This window comes from Neoarius graeffei, chromosome 25, assembly GCF_027579695.1.
Source record: "Neoarius graeffei isolate fNeoGra1 chromosome 25, fNeoGra1.pri, whole genome shotgun sequence".
NCBI lineage: Eukaryota > Metazoa > Chordata > Actinopteri > Siluriformes > Ariidae > Neoarius > Neoarius graeffei.
The window spans coordinates 6,814,832-6,834,638 of NC_083593.1; the positions used below are offsets into that span (position 1 = coordinate 6,814,832).

The window sequence follows — 19,807 nt, forward strand, 5'->3', positions numbered from 1 at the left end:
CGGTGTAGTTGTAGCAGTGTATTAGCAACTAGCTGTTAGTACTAGCTAATGTCAACAACATCATAGCTGGTATGTGACTGTAGCAATGTTTACGTTCAGTCATTTGGATGACTGTTAAAACCTTTCAGTCTCAAGTTTTTCCTTTACTGGATTTACTAGTTTACTGAGCTAGCGCGCTTGGGCAAGCAGGGAGCCAGCGTGCGCTAGCCTGCCGGCTGGCCGGCGCGCGCTAGCCTGCCTGCAGTGATAAGAAGGGAGAGAAAATAGTGCCAAGCGATTTCGAGGTCTGACTTTTTATTTGGCAACGGTTTTGTGATGCAAATATATCACTCTTTTGAACACATACTGTTTTGAGACGAAAAACGTTTTACTTTCGTGACCCCAACAAACTTGCCGGACTACTTTCGTCTGGACCAAAACTGGACAAGAACTGGACTCACAGGATGCTGTCAGGGGTAAGTCAGTGTGTTTGCACGACACTACTGATGGGGATGCCATACAGATTCATGTCAAAAATCCCGAACTATCCCTTTAAATAAGAAGAAGACCCCAAAAAGTACAAAAAACAAGCAAAATATGGAATAAAAATATTTGATGGTAAGAACGTATCTTTTTTTATTTTTCAATAATAATAATTATTATTATAGCATTTTTCACAAATTGCTACTGTCATTTTGCTGGTGTGTTTACATTCTAAGTGGAAATAATTTTGTCTGAAGTTTTTATTTATTGAATTTGCAAAAAATAAAAATGCTCTGTTCCTCAAAATCCAGTAAATGTGGATAGAATTAAACAGTTATTCCACTCAATCTGGTCGTACATGGCTTATAGCAGACTTGGCGCTACGCACCTCGTCGGCTATCAGCCCATGTACGACTCGATTTCTTGGAATATCATATTACCAATTATTGATGGATGCATCAATATATATGTCAGTAACTTGCATTCATTTGTTTATAGCATATTTACTCCAGTCACATTTGGGACACCAGAGCATCAGGTTCAGAAAGCAAGTCTGGCCTTTGCAGCAGAACCCTGCACTGTTCAGTCACAGATGTACATTCCTCTGAGATAACAAACTGGGACAAAGCCACTGCCAAAAAGAGGAAGGGGGGGGAATGGTAAGACAATCTAACTTCAAACCCTAAACTTCTCAATGGTAACCATTCACAGCTGACCACACTCACTAAACCCAACATGAAGCAGTAACATTACCAAAAGCAAAACATTTTGTACATTCCATACCATTAGATAACGTACAATAATGAGCTGTAACATGAGGTGAACACACACACACACACACACACACAGGCTGAAACAGTGGCTTTTGAATGACTCCTGTGAGAGTCATCTACGCACCCCGCTCTGAACCCTATACCTTTAGAGCATGACCATGACACTGAATTACTCATCTTCAGAAAACAGAAACATGTGAGTACATGTGGTCGCCAGATCGCTCCAACAATGAATAAAAATCAAAACATTTGGCTTGTATCAGAGTTATACCGAAGATATAACAGACACTGCTCTGGCATTCGGAGACAAAAACATGCATGGATGCACCATTTGATCCTTTGAAAAGATCAGCAAACAGCAAAGTTTTCTGCTCTGGAGTAAATATTTGCGTCTGGCTAATAAACAGCAATCAGGCCGTATACGCAGAACTTCCAGAATATAAGGAAACAAACCTTGATGATTGTTTAAATTTGTTACGAATTCTTTTACTGCAGTTTTCAGTCCAGAAAATAATATACACAATCGCAAATTAGACTGAGATTATTCAATTAATCAGAGTGCAAACAGGCTTACCTGTGCATAGTCTTTCTCTATCACTGCTTTCTTCTGGCTGTACGTCCTGCACACACACACACCACAATATAATGTTATCTCCCAGACCTCCATGTTGAAGTCTATTATTATTCTGCTGAGTTTACAATCATGAATGTAGCATTACAACAACACACAATAGTTATGTGCTTCTCGTGTGCTTGCTGTAATGACAGTGACTATGCAGTGTCAAAGCCAAACTTCTGCCTGAAAGGTTTTACAATGGAGGTGTTACAAACACACACACACAAATGGTGCTCCCAAAAAGAGCCCGAGGTGTTTTTCAAACTGCAGAGCACTGACTGGGCTTGTCTGAGTCAGCTACACTGAACACTACTGTTTCTCGTCTGGAAAAAATGGACAGTACAAAAGGTGTAATATCACACTGTGCAACACGTATTTTTAAAGATCCTGATTGTATATAGTTACAGGTCTCTGGATAAAATAAAGATGCACCGTCAGGGCTGGGAAAAAGGGAAGGGACAGGAAGGGAAGGGTGCACATAATTATTACACTCCCATATAAATATACACACACATGCACTGAATACTTTTTTAAAATGGCAAATAGAAGAAAAAAGTTGTGCTATAACCAGTTCATTAGCAAAAATTTGACAATACAATGACCAAGTGTTGTGCAGAAGGTCTAGTTTTTTTCAACGAAACAATCAGAACTGAAATCCGTTGAGAACTGAGGAAGGATACGATTTAATTGAAAATAAACAAAAATGTAAACAAACTGTTTACAAGTGGAAAATCAAAAAACGAACAAGTTTTGTTTCTCAAGGGAAGCTTGATCCAAAACATCAATCAGAACTAGAACTGGATGAGAAATGAGAGAGGAGATAAAATTCTAGTGAGAGGCCTGGAAAATTCCTTAATTTGGCCTAATTACTAACTCGTTAGCAAAACATTTGACAAAACAATGACCAAGTTTTGTGCGGAGTGATGAGTTCTTTCAAACAAAACAATCAGAATGGAAATCCATGGTGAACTGACAGAGGAGATACGATTTAACTGAACTGCGGACGACGGACGGACGACAGAGCTGTTGCCATGGCAACAGCTCATCAGCCTTATGGCCAAATGAGCTAACAATCAGCATGGTAATAACACAGTCAACATCTTGACATAGTCAACATTAAAGGGGAACTGAAGTCATTTTTAAACTTGTTTTATTTCTTAATTAACGTGTTATTCAATTACGTTTTCGGTTTTAGTAACCTTATATCGTGACTCGTATTGGCAACTAATTGCAATTAAATATTATACTTATCGGCCAATTCGGTTTTTAGCCGTGTTGAATTTAGTTCGTTTGGTCCACGGCAGGCGTCGCTTATCCGCGCGATCTTCACGAGACTTGGGCGAGACTTCGAAACGTCAAGTGTCAGCCAGGTGTCAGTGCCGCCATTTTGAAAACTGTTTTCCAAAGGAAATATTGCACAAAAACGAGTTTAAATGACGATTACTGCCTACTTTTTTCAAACTTTCCTGATTGCTATCAAAACAAACAAAACTTCCGGCTCGATTAAATCAGCATTCGAAAGAGGGCGCGCGCGTCTTTTGATAACGTTGGCAGATGTCGGTCACTTTGATTTCCGCTGTACATTTTACTTCCGTCCTACGATGTCTCGCACAGGTCTCAACGAATCTCGTTTATGGCCATTGCTTTGACATATGGACTGAGATATTACAGAGCATATTTCAAACACTCATAACTTGCTATAGCAGCGACAAAATAGCGAACAAAAATGCATTCCTATACTTACTAAAATGAGATAAATAGAATTTTGATAATAAAAAAATTTGCCTTCAGTTCTCCTTTAAAAGTCGCCACAATGACAATAAAACGATCATGTTCTGTTTAAATGAGTTCACACTGAGCTTGAAGCAAATGTCCATCCGCGTGTTTCATTTGAGTTTCGCTGTTACGATATGCCATGCTACGCTCACAACCACATTTGTATCTGTTCTGTGAGTTTTAGACGAGCATCATGGCTCTAGAAAAAGATTTTGTTGTGAAAGAGATGTGATTCTGCTTAAATAAAAATCAAATTAAATAAATAAAAGAAAAAATCAGAACCAAAGAATTATTTTATAACTCATGCAAGCTGGCTTTCCACATCGTCAGGACTGCAGCATGAAAGCACCTGTATTCATTCAGGGAAACCTTTTATCACCACAGTTTAAGGTCTTGCTCGAAGTCCCAGCTGTAGCTCTGTGGTCTACCCTGGGATTTTAACCTCACGCAATCCTACCCACCGCCCTACACGGCCTTTTTTTAATCGTACATCACGTGCACAGCCGAAATCCTCGATGACATTGCTGTTGGCACAGGCCTCACCTCAGGTCTTCCAGAAGGTCACAGTCAGTCTGATGTTTCACGTTAAGTTTGCTCAGCTGCTCTGCGTGAGCGTGCTTCAGCTCCTGACTCACTTTCACCTGCAGGACACAGCACATTCAGATCATATTCTCAAATCAGATTTATGACGCATCATAAATTACGCATGTATCTTGCGTCCAGTTCCGTCGACGAGTATGATTACACGTTTTATTGTTTTTATTTTCCTGGCAATCTGTTATCTACGGCAGGTACATCAATGTAAAATACATTTAAAACTTAAGGCCCCGTCACACTTATTCAGAATTAGCAGGAATCAAGCGGAACCAGCCGGAATGAAAAATTTTTCTAAATTCGTGCGACATTCGGGCAGGAATTTCAAATTGACCAACATTCTTACAGCTTTGTAAGAATGCCGTTCAAATACTTAGAATGCGCTTCAAACCCGCCTCGAATGATTCTTGCACATTCCGGGTGCATTAGCTTTCGAATGCAATTCAAATGTAGTTAGAACACAGTAGGAACACCTCGAATGCAGTAAGAATATTAAGAATGCACTTCGAATGCCGTACGGGTGCGGTTCGATTGCTGTCCGAATACCACCCGAAGTCTGGTCGGAAGGTGCCTCGAATGCTGTAACAAATTCACCTCAAATGCAGTCAGAACGCTCCCGGAATAGGCGCCGAATATGTTTCGAACGTCTAAGATTTCAAAGAGAATGCAGCTTGAATACTTAGAATGTACTTCGAATATCCCGGAATATACGAAGAATTTTCATTCTGGCAGCATTCCGGCTCATTTGAGGCACATTCTGGCAGGATTTGAAGTGGCTGGCCATTTCGATTTTTCCCTCGAACGCGATCAGAATGTTTCGAATGCTGTTGGAATGCCGTAAGAATATTTAGAATTGAGGTTTTTCACCCACGTGACCAAGTCATGTGATGCATCGTTAGGCTGCCATTTTGGACGTCACAGCTCAAATCAGTTTGAACGCGAGGAAGGCGGCAAACGAAAAACATAAAAGAAAAAGGAGCGAGATGCAGAAAACACCTTCACTATCCAGCGACGTAGGGCATTTACAGGGCGAGCAGAGGGAGGGGTATTTGCAAAAATTGAGGTTAGCAGGCTTAGAGAACGACGTTTACCTGCTTCCACCAGGATTGTTCACTGACGTACGGAAGTACACGAAGCCCTCGTCTTTACCTGACTTCGGCCCACATGATCTGTATACCTATGTCGTTAAAAACCCATCGCCATACACAGGTATTGATCTGAAAGCGTATAAGGTGGGGTTTACATTAGACCGTATCAGCGGATCATCAGATTAACGTTTTTAAAACGATTAGTGTGCACACAGCAACACCAATACACGATTCGCGTGCACACAGCAACACCAATACACAGATACGCTCGGCTCCGCAGGCATCCTGCGCTCCAAATCACTCCGCCCTGAACAGCGAGTGCCCTCTGGAGGGTGCGCACTCCGGCCCTGCGCAGCTCACAGAGCGCGCGAGTGAAGCGCACGAGCAGTGATTCGGGACTGAGCCGCTGTGTGTGTGATCCCAGCGCATATCACTTACCACTTGCAAGTGGAAGGATGGCAAGCCTAAAGACCATCATAACTACACAATGGGCAGTATTTGCATCAGTATTTGCAGTATTTTCATACTTTTATACTCTTTAATGAAAGGTGATACAAGGCGGAAGTCCGCGCCGTTTTTCAGCAGTCGCGTCACATGACCAACGCCAGCGAATCAGGAAGGTGGATGTCACAGTGACGTTGTCCAATGACGGCGCCAGCTAGAGCTCAGCACAGCGTATCTGCGTATTCTGAATGTTTACACAGCACCGGACCAGACACGATCTGGATTGAATACGTGGACCCTAGCGGATTCCCGTTTCCCGGCGTTTTAATGTAAACGGACAGTGCATCCGCGAAGAAAACAAGACAGATACGGTCTAATGTAAACTTGGCCTAAGAGTTTGGATGCCTACAAATATTTTGTGTCAGGCTGGGTAACATGCCTACATCAGCGGGTCGTCCCTGGAGCCGGTGGTCGCCATCTGATTACAGCTAAGGTTTGTTCACATTTTCATTTACTTTCGGTCCTCAGGATAAACAAAATGTTATTAAATGTCATTGAAATAACTTCTTAGTCTGTTGAGACATGGCCCGTTATAAATTTGCTGTTACCAGGCAATGACCAAGAACTGTATTATTAGGGTCGGTGTCTGTGTTGTAGCAGTGTACTAGCAGCTAGCTGTTAGCACTAGCTAATGTCAACAACATAGCTAGTATGTTACTGTAGCAATGTTTATGTTAAAACCTTTCGGTCTCAAGTTTTTCCTTTACTGTATTTACTAGTTTACTGTAATTATGATCCGGCAGCTATTTACACCGGATCCAGTGTAAATAGCTGCCGGAGCGCGCTCCGGAACCTCGGCCGGAGCACTCCGTGAGCAAGCCGGAGTGTGCTGCTTAATTTGAGGGGGAGCAAGCCGGAGCGCGCTGCTTAATTTGAGGCAATGCAAGCCGGAGCGCGCTGCTTAATTTGAGGGGGAGCAAGCCAGAGCGCGCTCCGGCAGCTATTTACACTGGATCCGGTGTCTGTAACATGTTTTTTTTTTCAAGCTGGTTCTCCCTCTCTGTCTGCAGCGTTAGTATGTAGCTTGACCTTCAAAATGGCGGACACCGGGGCGTCACGTGACCCTGTGACGTCAGGTGAAAAACCTCAATACAGTCAAAATCCAGTAAGAATACACTTCGAATGCCGTTCGATATTTCTCCTCTTCGAATGCACCTCGAATGTTGAGCATGAGCAAAACATTCAGGCTGGCCACAAGAATGGACCCGAATGTTTGGAATGCACTCAGAATTTTTAGAATGCACTTCGAATATCCCGGAATATACGAAGAATTTTCATTCCGACGGCATTCCGGCTCATTCCGCCTCTAGTGTGACTACCCTATTAGTGCGTATTACTATTACGACACTGTAAGTACAGCTTTAGAATAACTTGATAAATAAGCACAATTTATCAAATTGTGCTTATCCACTTTCTCAGATGCTGAGAAAGTGGAGCTTCTAACAGTAGAAGATGTTGTAGTTGCGTTTGTGGTGTAAAATGATCCTGCTGTATTGGATAACACACTGGGTGAAAATCGTATCATATTGTAGATCATATCATATCTCTTTTGTCCTAACAGCAGGATCACAGTGAACAATCTACTTTACACATCTCCAGTCTAAATACATCAGCAAAATACACTTAATTACGTTGTTTTGGGGTTTTTTTTTTGTCACGGAATACCACTTTGTGTCAAGCTGACCTTGTCTGCATTTTGTAGTCGTTTTTAACTTAAACTCCAGGCTTTTAATATGCCGTAATCTCTCCTTACGATAATAAGCAGGGTTTAAAACCAATACACAGGAAACGTCTCGGCACATTCTTATCTACATCACATCAGATTTGCACAAATTGTCTTGTTTTAGGTTGTTCTATTCACTGAAAAAAAAACGGTGTTGTGACTGTATTGTGTAAAATGTAAAACGTTCATGAACCTTTAAAACATTTTTATTATTATTATTTTTTTTAAACTTCATCCTTGCTTTTTTGGCCTGAATCTCTTTATACTCTCAGGACAAAATGGTGACCGAGAAAAGTTTCTTTAAAGCATCATAACAGATGAAGATAAAGATAATCCTTCGTTACCAGAAATAGTTTAGTAAAGTTGTCACGGATGTTGTAATTTTGGTACGTCGAGCTACTTTTAAAAGTGACAGAAATATTCTCGGATATCTCAAATCACTCACCTTTTGTGCTTATAAAACGACTGTCCCTCCAACCTCTTATTTATAAGATAAATTAAATAAATACAGTCTATATTTGAAATGAAGTTTATATTTGTTCTAATGATGTTTGCTTTAAAAACAAACAGTCTCGGGTACAATTTTATGAAAAGGATATGAGCTGAAAGTTTTCCTGAGCATCTTCCAGAACTGGGTCTATTCTGGAGGTTTTGACTTTTTGCATCAAAACCCAACAGATTTTTTTTGGGGGGGGGTCTGAAAAGTGGTTTCTTATGTAAAATGCTGCTTTCTTTCCTGACTTTAAAAAATTTCTGGAACATTTAATTTTATGAGTTTGGAAATGTAAAATGTTTTTGTAATAACTTGATAATATAGAAGTCATAAAATAAAACTATCACAAAGTTTGTACTAAAAAAAGACTTTTGCACAGTACTGGATATAGATATTATATTTTATGTAAAGAAAACATATTTCCATGTTATTCAGGCCTACAGGAACTTTATACAGAGTAGTAATGTATAAGATTTATACAAATAAAATACATGAATGACAAATAAATGAATTAGTGTTATGGTAACACTAATTTGTTTAGAAGCAGGTTTTAAAATAAAAGGCTACTTTTAATTTATTTCAGCAAGTTTAAACTATTTCACTTGGTTTAGAGTTTTAGTTGATGGCTCTGAGGTAAAAACATGTAGCACCATGAAACATTAGCTCCCCTGAAAACTTCTCCTCAGCTGGACACAACGGTGTTTCAGTCAGCTCGGGTGCTTTTAAACAAAAAAAAAGTCAAGAAATAAAAAAGGAAAAGTTTAGTTTTTAACATATGAAATAAAAAAACCCGTACCTTTCGTGGCGGGGGCTGCATGTTTACAAGAGTCCCGAGCAAAGTGAGAGAAGAAAATTGAGCCGCCAAGCCGCACACATCTGCACCAGAGCAGGGAAAACTCGCTCTTTACTGAAATAACGGGAGAACCCAAGCTGGAGAACCGAACCTGAAGAACTAAAGGAGGTTAAGCGTCCATAACATGCTCCCAAACCTTTACTTAGGCTGCACACTATTGAAAAAAAGAAAGAAAAAAGAGAACCCCGCACTTAGAGGGCCGAGTTTGTAATGGAAATGGAGCGGAGTTTCCGGCCGAGCTCAGAGGGACTGGGGGGCGGGGGGGGGGGGGGGGGGGGGGGGGGGGGGGCTGCAAAAACTCCATGGCGACACGTCGGAGAGCTCGCGCGAGACACTTTTATAAAGGATAAGTCCCAAACAAACAACGGCTCCTTATTGGCCTGTAGGGCACTACGTAAGACCCCGAATCCGTTATTACTCACCCTACATAGTGCACTCGGATAAAAAATTAGGATGCTATTCGGAATTGTTGGAGACCGCTGTGAAATGTCGCCCTCCTGTGGTGGCTATTGGTTAAACGCGGTCAAGGCGGAGTTAATAAACTCCATATGGCGCATTATTAGAATAACACGAGGCGACTCGTTTCTCTCTGAACGGTGTTATTAGAACAAATACACTGCAAAAACCGGAAACAAACTCTTTATTGAAGAGTTTATTATTTATAATGTTGTCATGCTGAAACAGTGTTGTGTATTGCACAGAGGTAGAAAGTACATCTGTTGAATTGAATTGCTTGCACTCTTTATTCCAAAAACAAACTTTTTACTGATTACATTTTTATTTAGAACTTTCAAATGCTTGTTACACTTCATACATTTCTCTCCTGTCATGGCCCAGTAAATGAGGAAACACTATACAGCTCAGTTCAGCATCCCATCACTTTGGTTTAGCATCCAATCATTTCACTTCAGCATCCAGTCATTTCAGTTCAGTATCCAATCATTTCAGTTCAGTATCCAATCATTTCAGTTCAGTATCCAAACATTTCACTTCAGCATCCAATCATTTCAGTTCAGTATTCAATCATTTCACTTCAGCATCCAGTCATTTCAGTTCAGTATCCAATCATTTCACTTCAGCATCCAGTCATTTCAGTTCAGTATCCAATCATTTCAGTTCAGCATCCAGTCATTTCAGTTCAGCATCCAATCATTTCAGTTCAGTATCCAATCATTTCAGTTCAGTATCTAATCATTTCACTTCAGTATCCAATCATTTCACTTTAGCATCCAATCATTTCAGTTCAGTATCCAATCATTTCGGTTTAGCATCCAATCATTTCGGTTCAGTATCCAATCATTTCAGTTCAGTATCCAATCATTTTAATTCAGTATCCAATCATTTCAGTTTAGCATCCAATCATTTTAATTCAGTATCCAATCATTTCAGTTCAGTATCCAATCATTTCAGTTTAGCATCCAATCATTTCAGTTTAGTATCCAAACATTTCACTTCAGCATCCAATCATTTCGGTTTAGCATCCAATCATTTCCGTTCAGTATCTAATCATTTCAGTTTAGCATCCAATCATTTTAGTTCAGTATCCAATCATTTCAGTTTAGCATCCAATCATTTCGGTTCAGTATCTAATCATTTCAGTTTATCATCCAATCATTTCGGTTCAGTATCCAATCATTTCAGTTCAGTATCCAATCATTTCGGTTTAGCATCCAATCATTTCAGTTCAGTATCTAATCATTTCAGTTTAGCATCCAATCATTTCAGTTCAGTATCCAATCATTTCAGTTCAGTATCCAATCATTTCAGTTCAGTATCCAATCATTTCAGTTCAGCATCCAATCATTTCAGTTTAGCATCCAATCATTTCAGTTCAGTATCCAATCATTTCAGTTCAGCATCCAATCATTTCAGTTCAGCATCCAATCATTTCAGTTTAGTATCCAATCACTTTGGTTTAGCATCCAGTCATTTCAGTTCAGCATCCAATCATTTCAGTTCAGCATCCAATCATTTCAGTTTAGCATCCAATCATTTTGGTTTAGCATCCAATCATTTTGGTTTAGCATCCAATCATTTCGTTTTAGCATCCAATCATTTCAGTTCAGTATCCAATCATTTCGGTTTAGCATCCAGTCATTTCGGTTTAGCATCCAATCATTTCAGTTCAGTATCCAATCATTTCAGTTCAGCATCCAATCATTTCAGTTCAGCATCCAATCATTTCAGTTCAGCATCCAATCATTTCAGTTTAGTATCCAATCACTTTGGTTTAGCATCCAATCATTTCGGTTTAGCATCCAATCATCTTGGTTTAGCATCCAATCATTTCGTTTTAGCATCCAATCATTTCAGTTCAGTATCCAATCATTTCAGTTCAGCATCCAATCATCTTGGTTTAGCATCCAATCATTTCGGTTTAGCATCCAATCATTTCGTTTTAGCATCCAATCATTTCAGTTCAGTATCCAATCATTTCGGTTTAGCATCCAATCATCTTGGTTTAGCATCCAATCATTTCGGTTTAGCATCCAATCATTTCAGTTCAGTATCCAATCATTTCAGTTCAGCATCCAATCATTTCAGTTCAGCATCCAATCATTTCAGTTCAGCATCCAATCATTTCAGTTTAGCATCCAATCATTTCAGTTCAGCATCCAATCATTTCGGTTTAGCATCCAATCATCTTGGTTTAGCATCCAATCATTTCGTTTTAGCATCCAATCATTTCAGTTCAGCATCCAATCATTTCGTTTTAGCATCCAATCATTTCAGTTCAGTATCCAATCATTTCAGTTTAGCATCCAATCATTTCAGTTCAGTATCCAATCATTTCGGTTCAGTATCCAATCATTTCAGTTCAGTATCCAATCATTTCAATTCAGTATCCAATCATTTCGGTTTAGCATCCAATCATTTCAGTTCAGTATCCAATCATTTCAATTCAGTATCCAATCATTTCGGTTCAGTATCCAATCATTTCAATTCAGTATCCAATCATTTCGGTTTAGCATCCAATCATTTCGGTTTAGCATCCAATCATTTCAGTTTAGTATCCAATCACTTTGGTTTAGCATCCAGTCATTTCAGTTCAGCATCCAATCATTTCAGTTCAGCATCCAATCATTTCAGTTCAGCATCCAATCATTTCAGTTTAGTATCCAATCACTTTGGTTTAGCATCCAGTCATTTCAGTTCAGCATCCAATCATTTCAGTTCAGCATCCAATCATTTCAGTTTAGCATCCAATCATTTTGGTTTAGCATCCAATCATTTTGGTTTAGCATCCAATCATTTCGTTTTAGCATCCAATCATTTCAGTTCAGTATCCAATCATTTCAGTTTAGCATCCAATCATTTCGGTTTAGCATCCAATCATTTCAGTTCAGTATCCAATCATTTCAGTTCAGCATCCAATCATTTCAGTTCAGCATCCAATCATTTCAGTTTAGTATCCAATCACTTTGGTTTAGCATCCAGTCATTTCAGTTTAGCATCCAATCATTTCAGTTCAGCATCCAATCATTTCGGTTTAGCATCCAATCATCTTGGTTTAGCATCCAATCATTTCGTTTTAGCATCCAATCATTTCAGTTCAGCATCCAATCATTTCGTTTTAGCATCCAATCATTTCAGTTCAGTATCCAATCATTTCAGTTTAGCATCCAATCATTTCAGTTCAGTATCCAATCATTTCGGTTCAGTATCCAATCATTTCAATTCAGTATCCAATCATTTCGGTTCAGTATCCAATCATTTCAATTCAGTATCCAATCATTTCGGTTTAGCATCCAATCATTTCGGTTTAGCATCCAATCATTTCGGTTTAGCATCCAATCATTTCAGTTCAGGATCCAATCATTTCAGTTCAGTATCCAATCATTTCAGTTCAGTATCCAATCATTTCAGTTCAGCATCCAATCATTTCGGTTCAGTATCCAATCATTTCAATTCAGTATCCAATCATTTCGGTTTAGCATCCAATCATTTCGGTTTAGCATCCAATCATTTCGGTTCAGTATCCAATCATTTCAGTTCAGTATCCAATCATTTCAGTTCAGTATCCAATCATTTCAGTTCAGCATCCAATCATTTCAGTTCAGTATCCAATCATTTCAGTTTAGCATCCAATCATTTTGGTTTAGCATCCAATCATTTCAGTTCAGTATCCAATCATTTCAGTTTAGCATCCAATCATTTCGGTTTAGCATCCAATCATTTCGGTTCAGTATCCAATCATTTCGGTTCAGTATCCAATCATTTCAGTTCAGTATCCAATCATTTTAATTCAGTATCCAATCATTTCGGTTTAGCATCCAATCATTTCGGTTTAGCATCCAATCATTTCGGTTCAGTATCCAATCATTTCGGTTCAGTATCCAATCATTTCAATTCAGTATCCAATAATTTTGGTTCAGTATCCAATCATTTCAGTTCAGTATCCAATCATTTCGGTTTAGCATCTAATCATTTCGGTTTAGCATCCAATCATTTCGGTTCAGTATCCAATCATTTCAGTTCAGTACCTAATCATTTCAGTTCAGCACCTAATCATTTCAGTTCAGTATCCAATCATTTCGGTTTAGCATCCAATCATTTCGGTTTAGCATCCAATCATTTCGGTTCAGTATCCAATCATTTCGGTTCAGTATCCAATCATTTCAGTTCAGTATCCAATAATTTCAGTTCAGTATCTAATCATTTCAGTTCAGCATCCAATCATTTCAGTTCAGTATCCAATCATTTCGGTTTAGCATCCAATCATTTCAGTTTAGCATCCAATCATTTCGGTTTAGCATCCAATCATTTCGGTTCAGTATCCAATCATTTCACTTCAGTATCCAATCATTTCAGTTCAGCATCCAATCATTTCAGTTTAGTATCCAGTCATTTCGGTTTAGTATCCAGTCATTTCACTTCAATATCCAATCACTTTATTTTAGCATCTAATCATTTCACTTCAGTGTCCAATCATTTCGGTTTAGCATCCAATCATTTCGGTTCAGTATCCAATCATTTCAGTTCAGCATCCAATCATTTCAGTTCAGTATCCAAACATTTCAGTTCAGTATCTAATCATTTCAGTTCAGCATCCAATCATTTCAGTTCAGTATCCAATCATTTCAGTTTAGCATCCAATCATTTCGGTTTAGCATCCAATCATTTCAGTTCAGTATCCAATCATTTCAGTTCAGTATCCAATCATTTCAGTTCAGTATCCAATCATTTCGGTTTAGCATCCAATCATTTCAGTTCTGTATCCAATCATTTCAGTTCAGTATCCAATCATTTCAGTTTAGCATCCAATCATTTTGGTTTAGCATCCAATCATTTCAGTTCAGCATCCAATCATTTCATTTCAGTATCCAATCATTTCAGTTTAGCATCCAATCATTTTGGTTTAGCATCCAATCATTTCAGTTCAGCATCCAATCATTTCGGTTTAGTATCCAGTCATTTCACTTCAATATCCAATCACTTTAGTTTAGCATCTAATCATTTCACTTCAGTGTCCAATAATTTCAGTTTAGTATCACATCATTTCGGGTTTAGTGTCCAATCACTTCAATTTAGCATAAAATAATTTCAGTTTAGTATCCAATCATTTCACTTCAGAAGTTGGAGACAGGTATAAATGCAAGAATGAGAATTTAAGTCATGAGAAAATATTTTATCACATTAAAAAAAAGAGTAAGCTGTAATTTTTTCTCTGTTAATATCTTGACTGAGCTTACACGATCACTTTATTGCTTGTGATAATGAAATACATGATGGGTTTTTCATTATCATTCATTTTGTAACAAGGGTGTGAAAACTTTTATGCATTTTAATGAGGAAAAAAATCCCAAATCACAACTGTTTTTGAAAGATTTTAATCGTTATTGAATGGTCTACATTTTACATGTACAGCAAATATAATACAATTACAACCCTGGTTTTTGATTCACCAAGATCAGCGAACAGATCCTCATTACAACATAAAACATGAGAACTGGACTTCATTTGCACAAACCTGATGTGACGAACTATTGCAACGTCATGTAAGAGACAGAAAAGCGCTGAGGAAAACTGAAGTTTGCTGCTTATTGGTTTTAAACCCTGCTTGATGAAACCAAGACTCAGAATGAAGTCAGAAAGACATTTCGGAAGACAACGCGTCGGCCTGCGTTTAGATCTCGGTTTAATTTTATATCTGTCATTAAGTGCTTGTACAAGAACCGCAAAACTGTGCGGTTTATAGCAGGCGGACACGAGGAGCGGAAAACGTTCTCAGGGCAAAAATGTAGGTCACTTATTTCCGAGTTCTTATATCATGTATGTGAAAAATACATTCTAATGTACAAATACAGGTAACACACAAAGCACAATATGTACTGGCTTCTGACACAAAGCCGAGGATCCTTGCCAAAATCAAACATGGCAATCAATTTAAGTTTAGTGAAATTAAAGTGAAATTTCCCAAAATTGGCTTAAGATAAGACAAGATAATCTTGCTTTACTGCATCAATATTGCCCTAAAGATTCGACGAAAAAAAAATTTAAGTGGATTCGTTCCTCTTGTCTAAAATACACTCACCGGCCACTTTATTAGGAACACCCAGCATAATGTATAAAATCATGCAGATACAAATCAAGAGCTTCAGTTATCGTTCACTTCAAACATCAGAATGGGAAACTGTTATCTCTGAAAATGTGACTTTCACTGTCACGTGGGTGTTGGTTTGAGCCAGATGGACTGGTTTGAGTATTTTAGAAACTGCTGATCTCCTGGGATTTTCACACACACGACAGTCTCTAGAGTTTATACAGAATGGTGCGAGAAACAAAAAACATCAAGCGAGTGACAGTTCTGTGGGTGGAAACAAACGCCTTGTTGATGACAGAGGTCAGAGGAAAATGGCCAGATTGGTTCGAGCTGCCAGGAAGAACTCATATAGCAACTTATATAATCACTCTTTACAACCGTGGTGAGCAGAAAAGCATCTCAGCATGCAACAGGAAACAGAAGACCACACTGGGTTCCACTCCTGTGAAGAACAGGAATCTTCAAAATAATTAGTTTTTTCTTTTGTTTCAGACATGTAAAAGCTTTTTTACCTTTACCTGATATGTTTCGACGGTGTAACTTCCGTCTTCATCAGAGGGACCCTCTGATGAAGACGGAAGTTACACCGTCGAAACATGTCAGATAAAGGTAAAAAAGCTTTTACATGTCTGAAACAAAAGAAAAAACTAATTATTTTGATTTAAGAAGAAGACATAATAAACGTAATATATTTATTTAACAGGAATCTTCGACTCAAGCACAAGTTCCTATTCAAGTGGCCGGTAAGTGTATACGTACTGTATATAAAGGAAATGTGAAGGCTAAAATACATAACATGAACCAAAATAACCACAAGACTTGGACTGAATCAATGTTGGAAAAAAAACCCAAAACTCAAATGATTTTTATATCCTTTAAATCAACAGCGTATCGAACACGCAAGCCATTATAGTCTCATGTTAAAGTGTAAAACAGGAAGCAATCATTCCTTCACCACTGACACAAAACAGCTTGTGTATGTGTATTTTTTATGTAAATGTCCATTTAAAAAAAATATATATATATATATATATATATATATATATATATATATATATATATATATATATAAAAACGGTGGCCCTTATGATCTAATTCTGCGCCTTCAATAAATGTTGCTCAATTATTTTTGCCTGAATCAATTCAGGAATAAACTCAACTCAATTTTCAAAATTTTAAATTCGTTCACTTGGTTCAGGACGGAAACCTACAGACGACAGATTTGTATTTTGCAAGCAGATCCAAGGATTTCTCATTTGTATTGTTTTTGACAGACTGCCAAGATTAAGACTAAGCGTGACCCTCTTAACAAGTCAAAATATTCTCACAGCTTCCCAAAGAAAAATAAAAGAACCCAGAAATGTTATATACCAGTGAAAAGAAGCAGATGGTAGGATATAATAAAAACTGTGATATGAGGTTGTACAGTCATCATACCGAACATGCTGATTTAAAAAAAAAAAAAAACATTAAGACTTATCAATAAGTAATTAAAGTTGAAATAAGGAATGGAAAATGATCAGACTGTCGACGACAGACCTAGACCTGGGTGGAAAAGTACTGAAGTCTTTGAGAAAATACATGTATTTGAAAATACATTCTAGTGCTCAAATACTCAAAATACTTATTCTCTGTATAATATTCGGATATGTACATCGCAAATACTTCTCACTTCTCAATATTCACAGGTCTGTTCCTAGAAATGCAACGCTCGTGGCATTTCGCTCCAGGATAAACTGAGCCATGGATGGGTGTAAAAAGTCAATAAAGCGTGTAAAACGTAGGGTTCTACTATTGTATCAGTCACAAATAATCAACTCGTGCATAGCTTCAAATGTTTAGCTGCGTATATGTGAGTTCTTTGTTTCGTTTTAGAATTTTGTTCCGCATGTCGATGATGTGTTCATTGTGTCTCGTGCAGAAAGAACAGCGTTACGGTGAAGCACTAGAATGAAAGTGGAATGTACTCGTGTAATGGATATAGCGATCCATCAGGAAAAAAAAAAAAAAACTTGAAATTTGATGCCCGGGATAACATTAGCATTTTTCTATGGAGCTGAGTTCATATAACATTTGTGCTCGTTACAATAATAATGCCTCTTATTAACATAATACAGTATAAATGTCATTATTCTATCCACATTCACTAGATATGAGCAATCGCGTGCTCTGATTGGCTACACTACTACTAGGATATCAGCTCATATACTGTGAGCAGGAAAAAGCAAAATGGTGGCGCGTGTTGTTCAATCAACCGAGGACAAAATAAAAACTCAAAAACAAAACCACAAAAAAATAAAGACGCAACAAAATATGGAATAAAAGTATTTGATGGTAAGAACGCATCTTTTTTATTTTTTAAGAATTATTATTATTGCATTTTTCACAAATTGCTACTGTAATTTCGCCAGTTTGTTTACATTCCAAGTGGAAATGATTTTGTCGGAGGTTTTGTATAAAAGTTTTTATTTATCGAATTTGCAAAAAATAAAAATGTTCTGTTTCTCAAAATCCAGTGGATACGGATAGAATAAAACAGTTATTACACTCACTCACATTGTACATGGTTTATAGCCAACTCAGCGCTACGCACCTCGTTGGCCAGCAGCTCATGTACCAACTGATTTCGTGGAATAACTTAATTATTCAGCTTGATATTCCACCCATAGACCATCGCATCTGAGATTTTTTCCTTTACACTTTTCTGGCCACAAGCTTCAGAATCATTTGGGTAACAATCTGTTTTGTTACTACAAAATAATAAGTTAGAGGGTTTTTTTTCTTTGTTTGTTTGTTGGATCACTTCTCAGTGATTAAACGAGAAAAGTCAGTCAAATTATCCATTTCCGTCGGCAGTTCTTGGTGTAGAAAATGCACCACAATGCTACACAAAATGTCTGGCTACGTAACGCATAACATAAGTATCTGCACATACTTCTAAAAAGACTCGAAACACAGATACTTACGGATGAATAATGACATTTACGTGACATGTTTACAGCCGATCAAAGACCCCAAAAAGCGCATTATTAAAAGTTTTATAAACACAAGCTTCATAGAAACCGTTCCGACATCTCATACCCGAGCAAAATGATTTACTCCGATTCGCTGTGATGTGAACAGTCGGAATGTAAAGCCGCCCTTAGTGATGAAGTAAACAAATTTTACTTGACTTTACTTTGAATAACGCTGTACTTTCAAGGTTTGAAGCCAAACTCTCTCATGCTTCTGCCATCACAAATATAATTCGGGATATTTCATGATGACTGACTGCAGAAAACCAACAATTACGAGGATACAGAGGATGCTGCAAATCTCACCATACACACGGACCGACACGGCACAACCCAGGGCGAAGACCTCCCCGAGACAAACACAGAACTCTAGACTAGCGCGATCCTTTGAAATATAGCCTGCAAACTCCACTTTGTTGCTTTTTAATAAAACACAGACTTTTTTTTAATAAAGTGGTTAAAATATGGAAGAATACTGCAATGATATATATTTTGCATGGATCTCTTCAGTGTATTTTTTTTTTTTGTCTGGAAGACTAGAGTACCACAATTGAAATGTACAATAAATGCGCCGTTTATTTATTTAAGATTAAGTACTGTACCAACTACAAGCATAGATTATTACTTTTGAAGAGTGCAATATTCCTTACTGAATGTTATACAGTATACGTTCATTACGAGTTCCTTGAGCAATGTAGTCTCTCACTTATCCTAACTATTCTTTTCATGAGAACCTACTGCATGATCAAACACGGATTTTAATTCCTTCTTTAGCACTACCTCGAGACTAGACAACTAGCATGCATGGAAAGAGAAAGACAGGACGAGGAAAGACCCACATCCTGCTTTTAGACTGTTTTAAACACACCCTTGATGACTTTCTGACAGCATTTCTCATCTGTTGAACCCTTTTTGCAACTTTAATGATGGTGCTTGCTCAAGTGAGGGCTGAATTCAGCATCAGTGTACGCTGTAGAACTGTAGATCTTACCCAGAATGCACTACAAATTGACAGCATTCAAGTACTTAATGTTAGAATGTTAGAATCTAGTTATACGTAGCTACCTATTTCATAGTTGTATTGTGTTAGCAAATCAGCAGACTCGCCAGATCATTAGCCAGTCAGTATCCAGTAATTGGCATGCCAATTAGCTATAAAATCGATATGTTGACTAAACAAAATCAAATAATTTTTTTTAACCCCATTTGTTTTGCTTCAAAGGTTGTGTCCTTGCCTCTAAAGAGAATGATTCCAAGGGTGTTTTACAAACAGTGGTAAAAAGCAGGGATAGCGTTTTTTTTCCCCCCCTCTCAGCTGCCTAGTAACGAGTCCTTGGCGCTACGTAAGAGCATGAAAACCATGTGAC

General features: G+C 38.1%; 1 protein-coding gene across 1 annotated transcript in view; it reads right to left on the bottom strand.

The window, feature by feature from the left end:
• si:ch211-176g13.8 (F-BAR and double SH3 domains protein 2) overlaps window positions 1–9,126 on the bottom strand; it is a 38,839-nt gene extending 29,713 nt beyond the window's left edge. Inside the window, exons 1-3 of the mRNA XM_060908697.1 lie at window positions 8,826–9,126; window positions 4,171–4,268; window positions 1,810–1,855 (exon numbers count right to left, since the gene is read on the bottom strand). Of these exons, the coding sequence (XP_060764680.1) occupies window positions 1,810–1,855; window positions 4,171–4,268; window positions 8,826–8,846 (165 nt within the window). The 5' untranslated portion in view covers window positions 8,847–9,126. The remainder of the gene's footprint in view (window positions 1–1,809; window positions 1,856–4,170; window positions 4,269–8,825) is intronic.
• Between the last annotated feature and the right edge of the window lie 10,681 nt (window positions 9,127–19,807).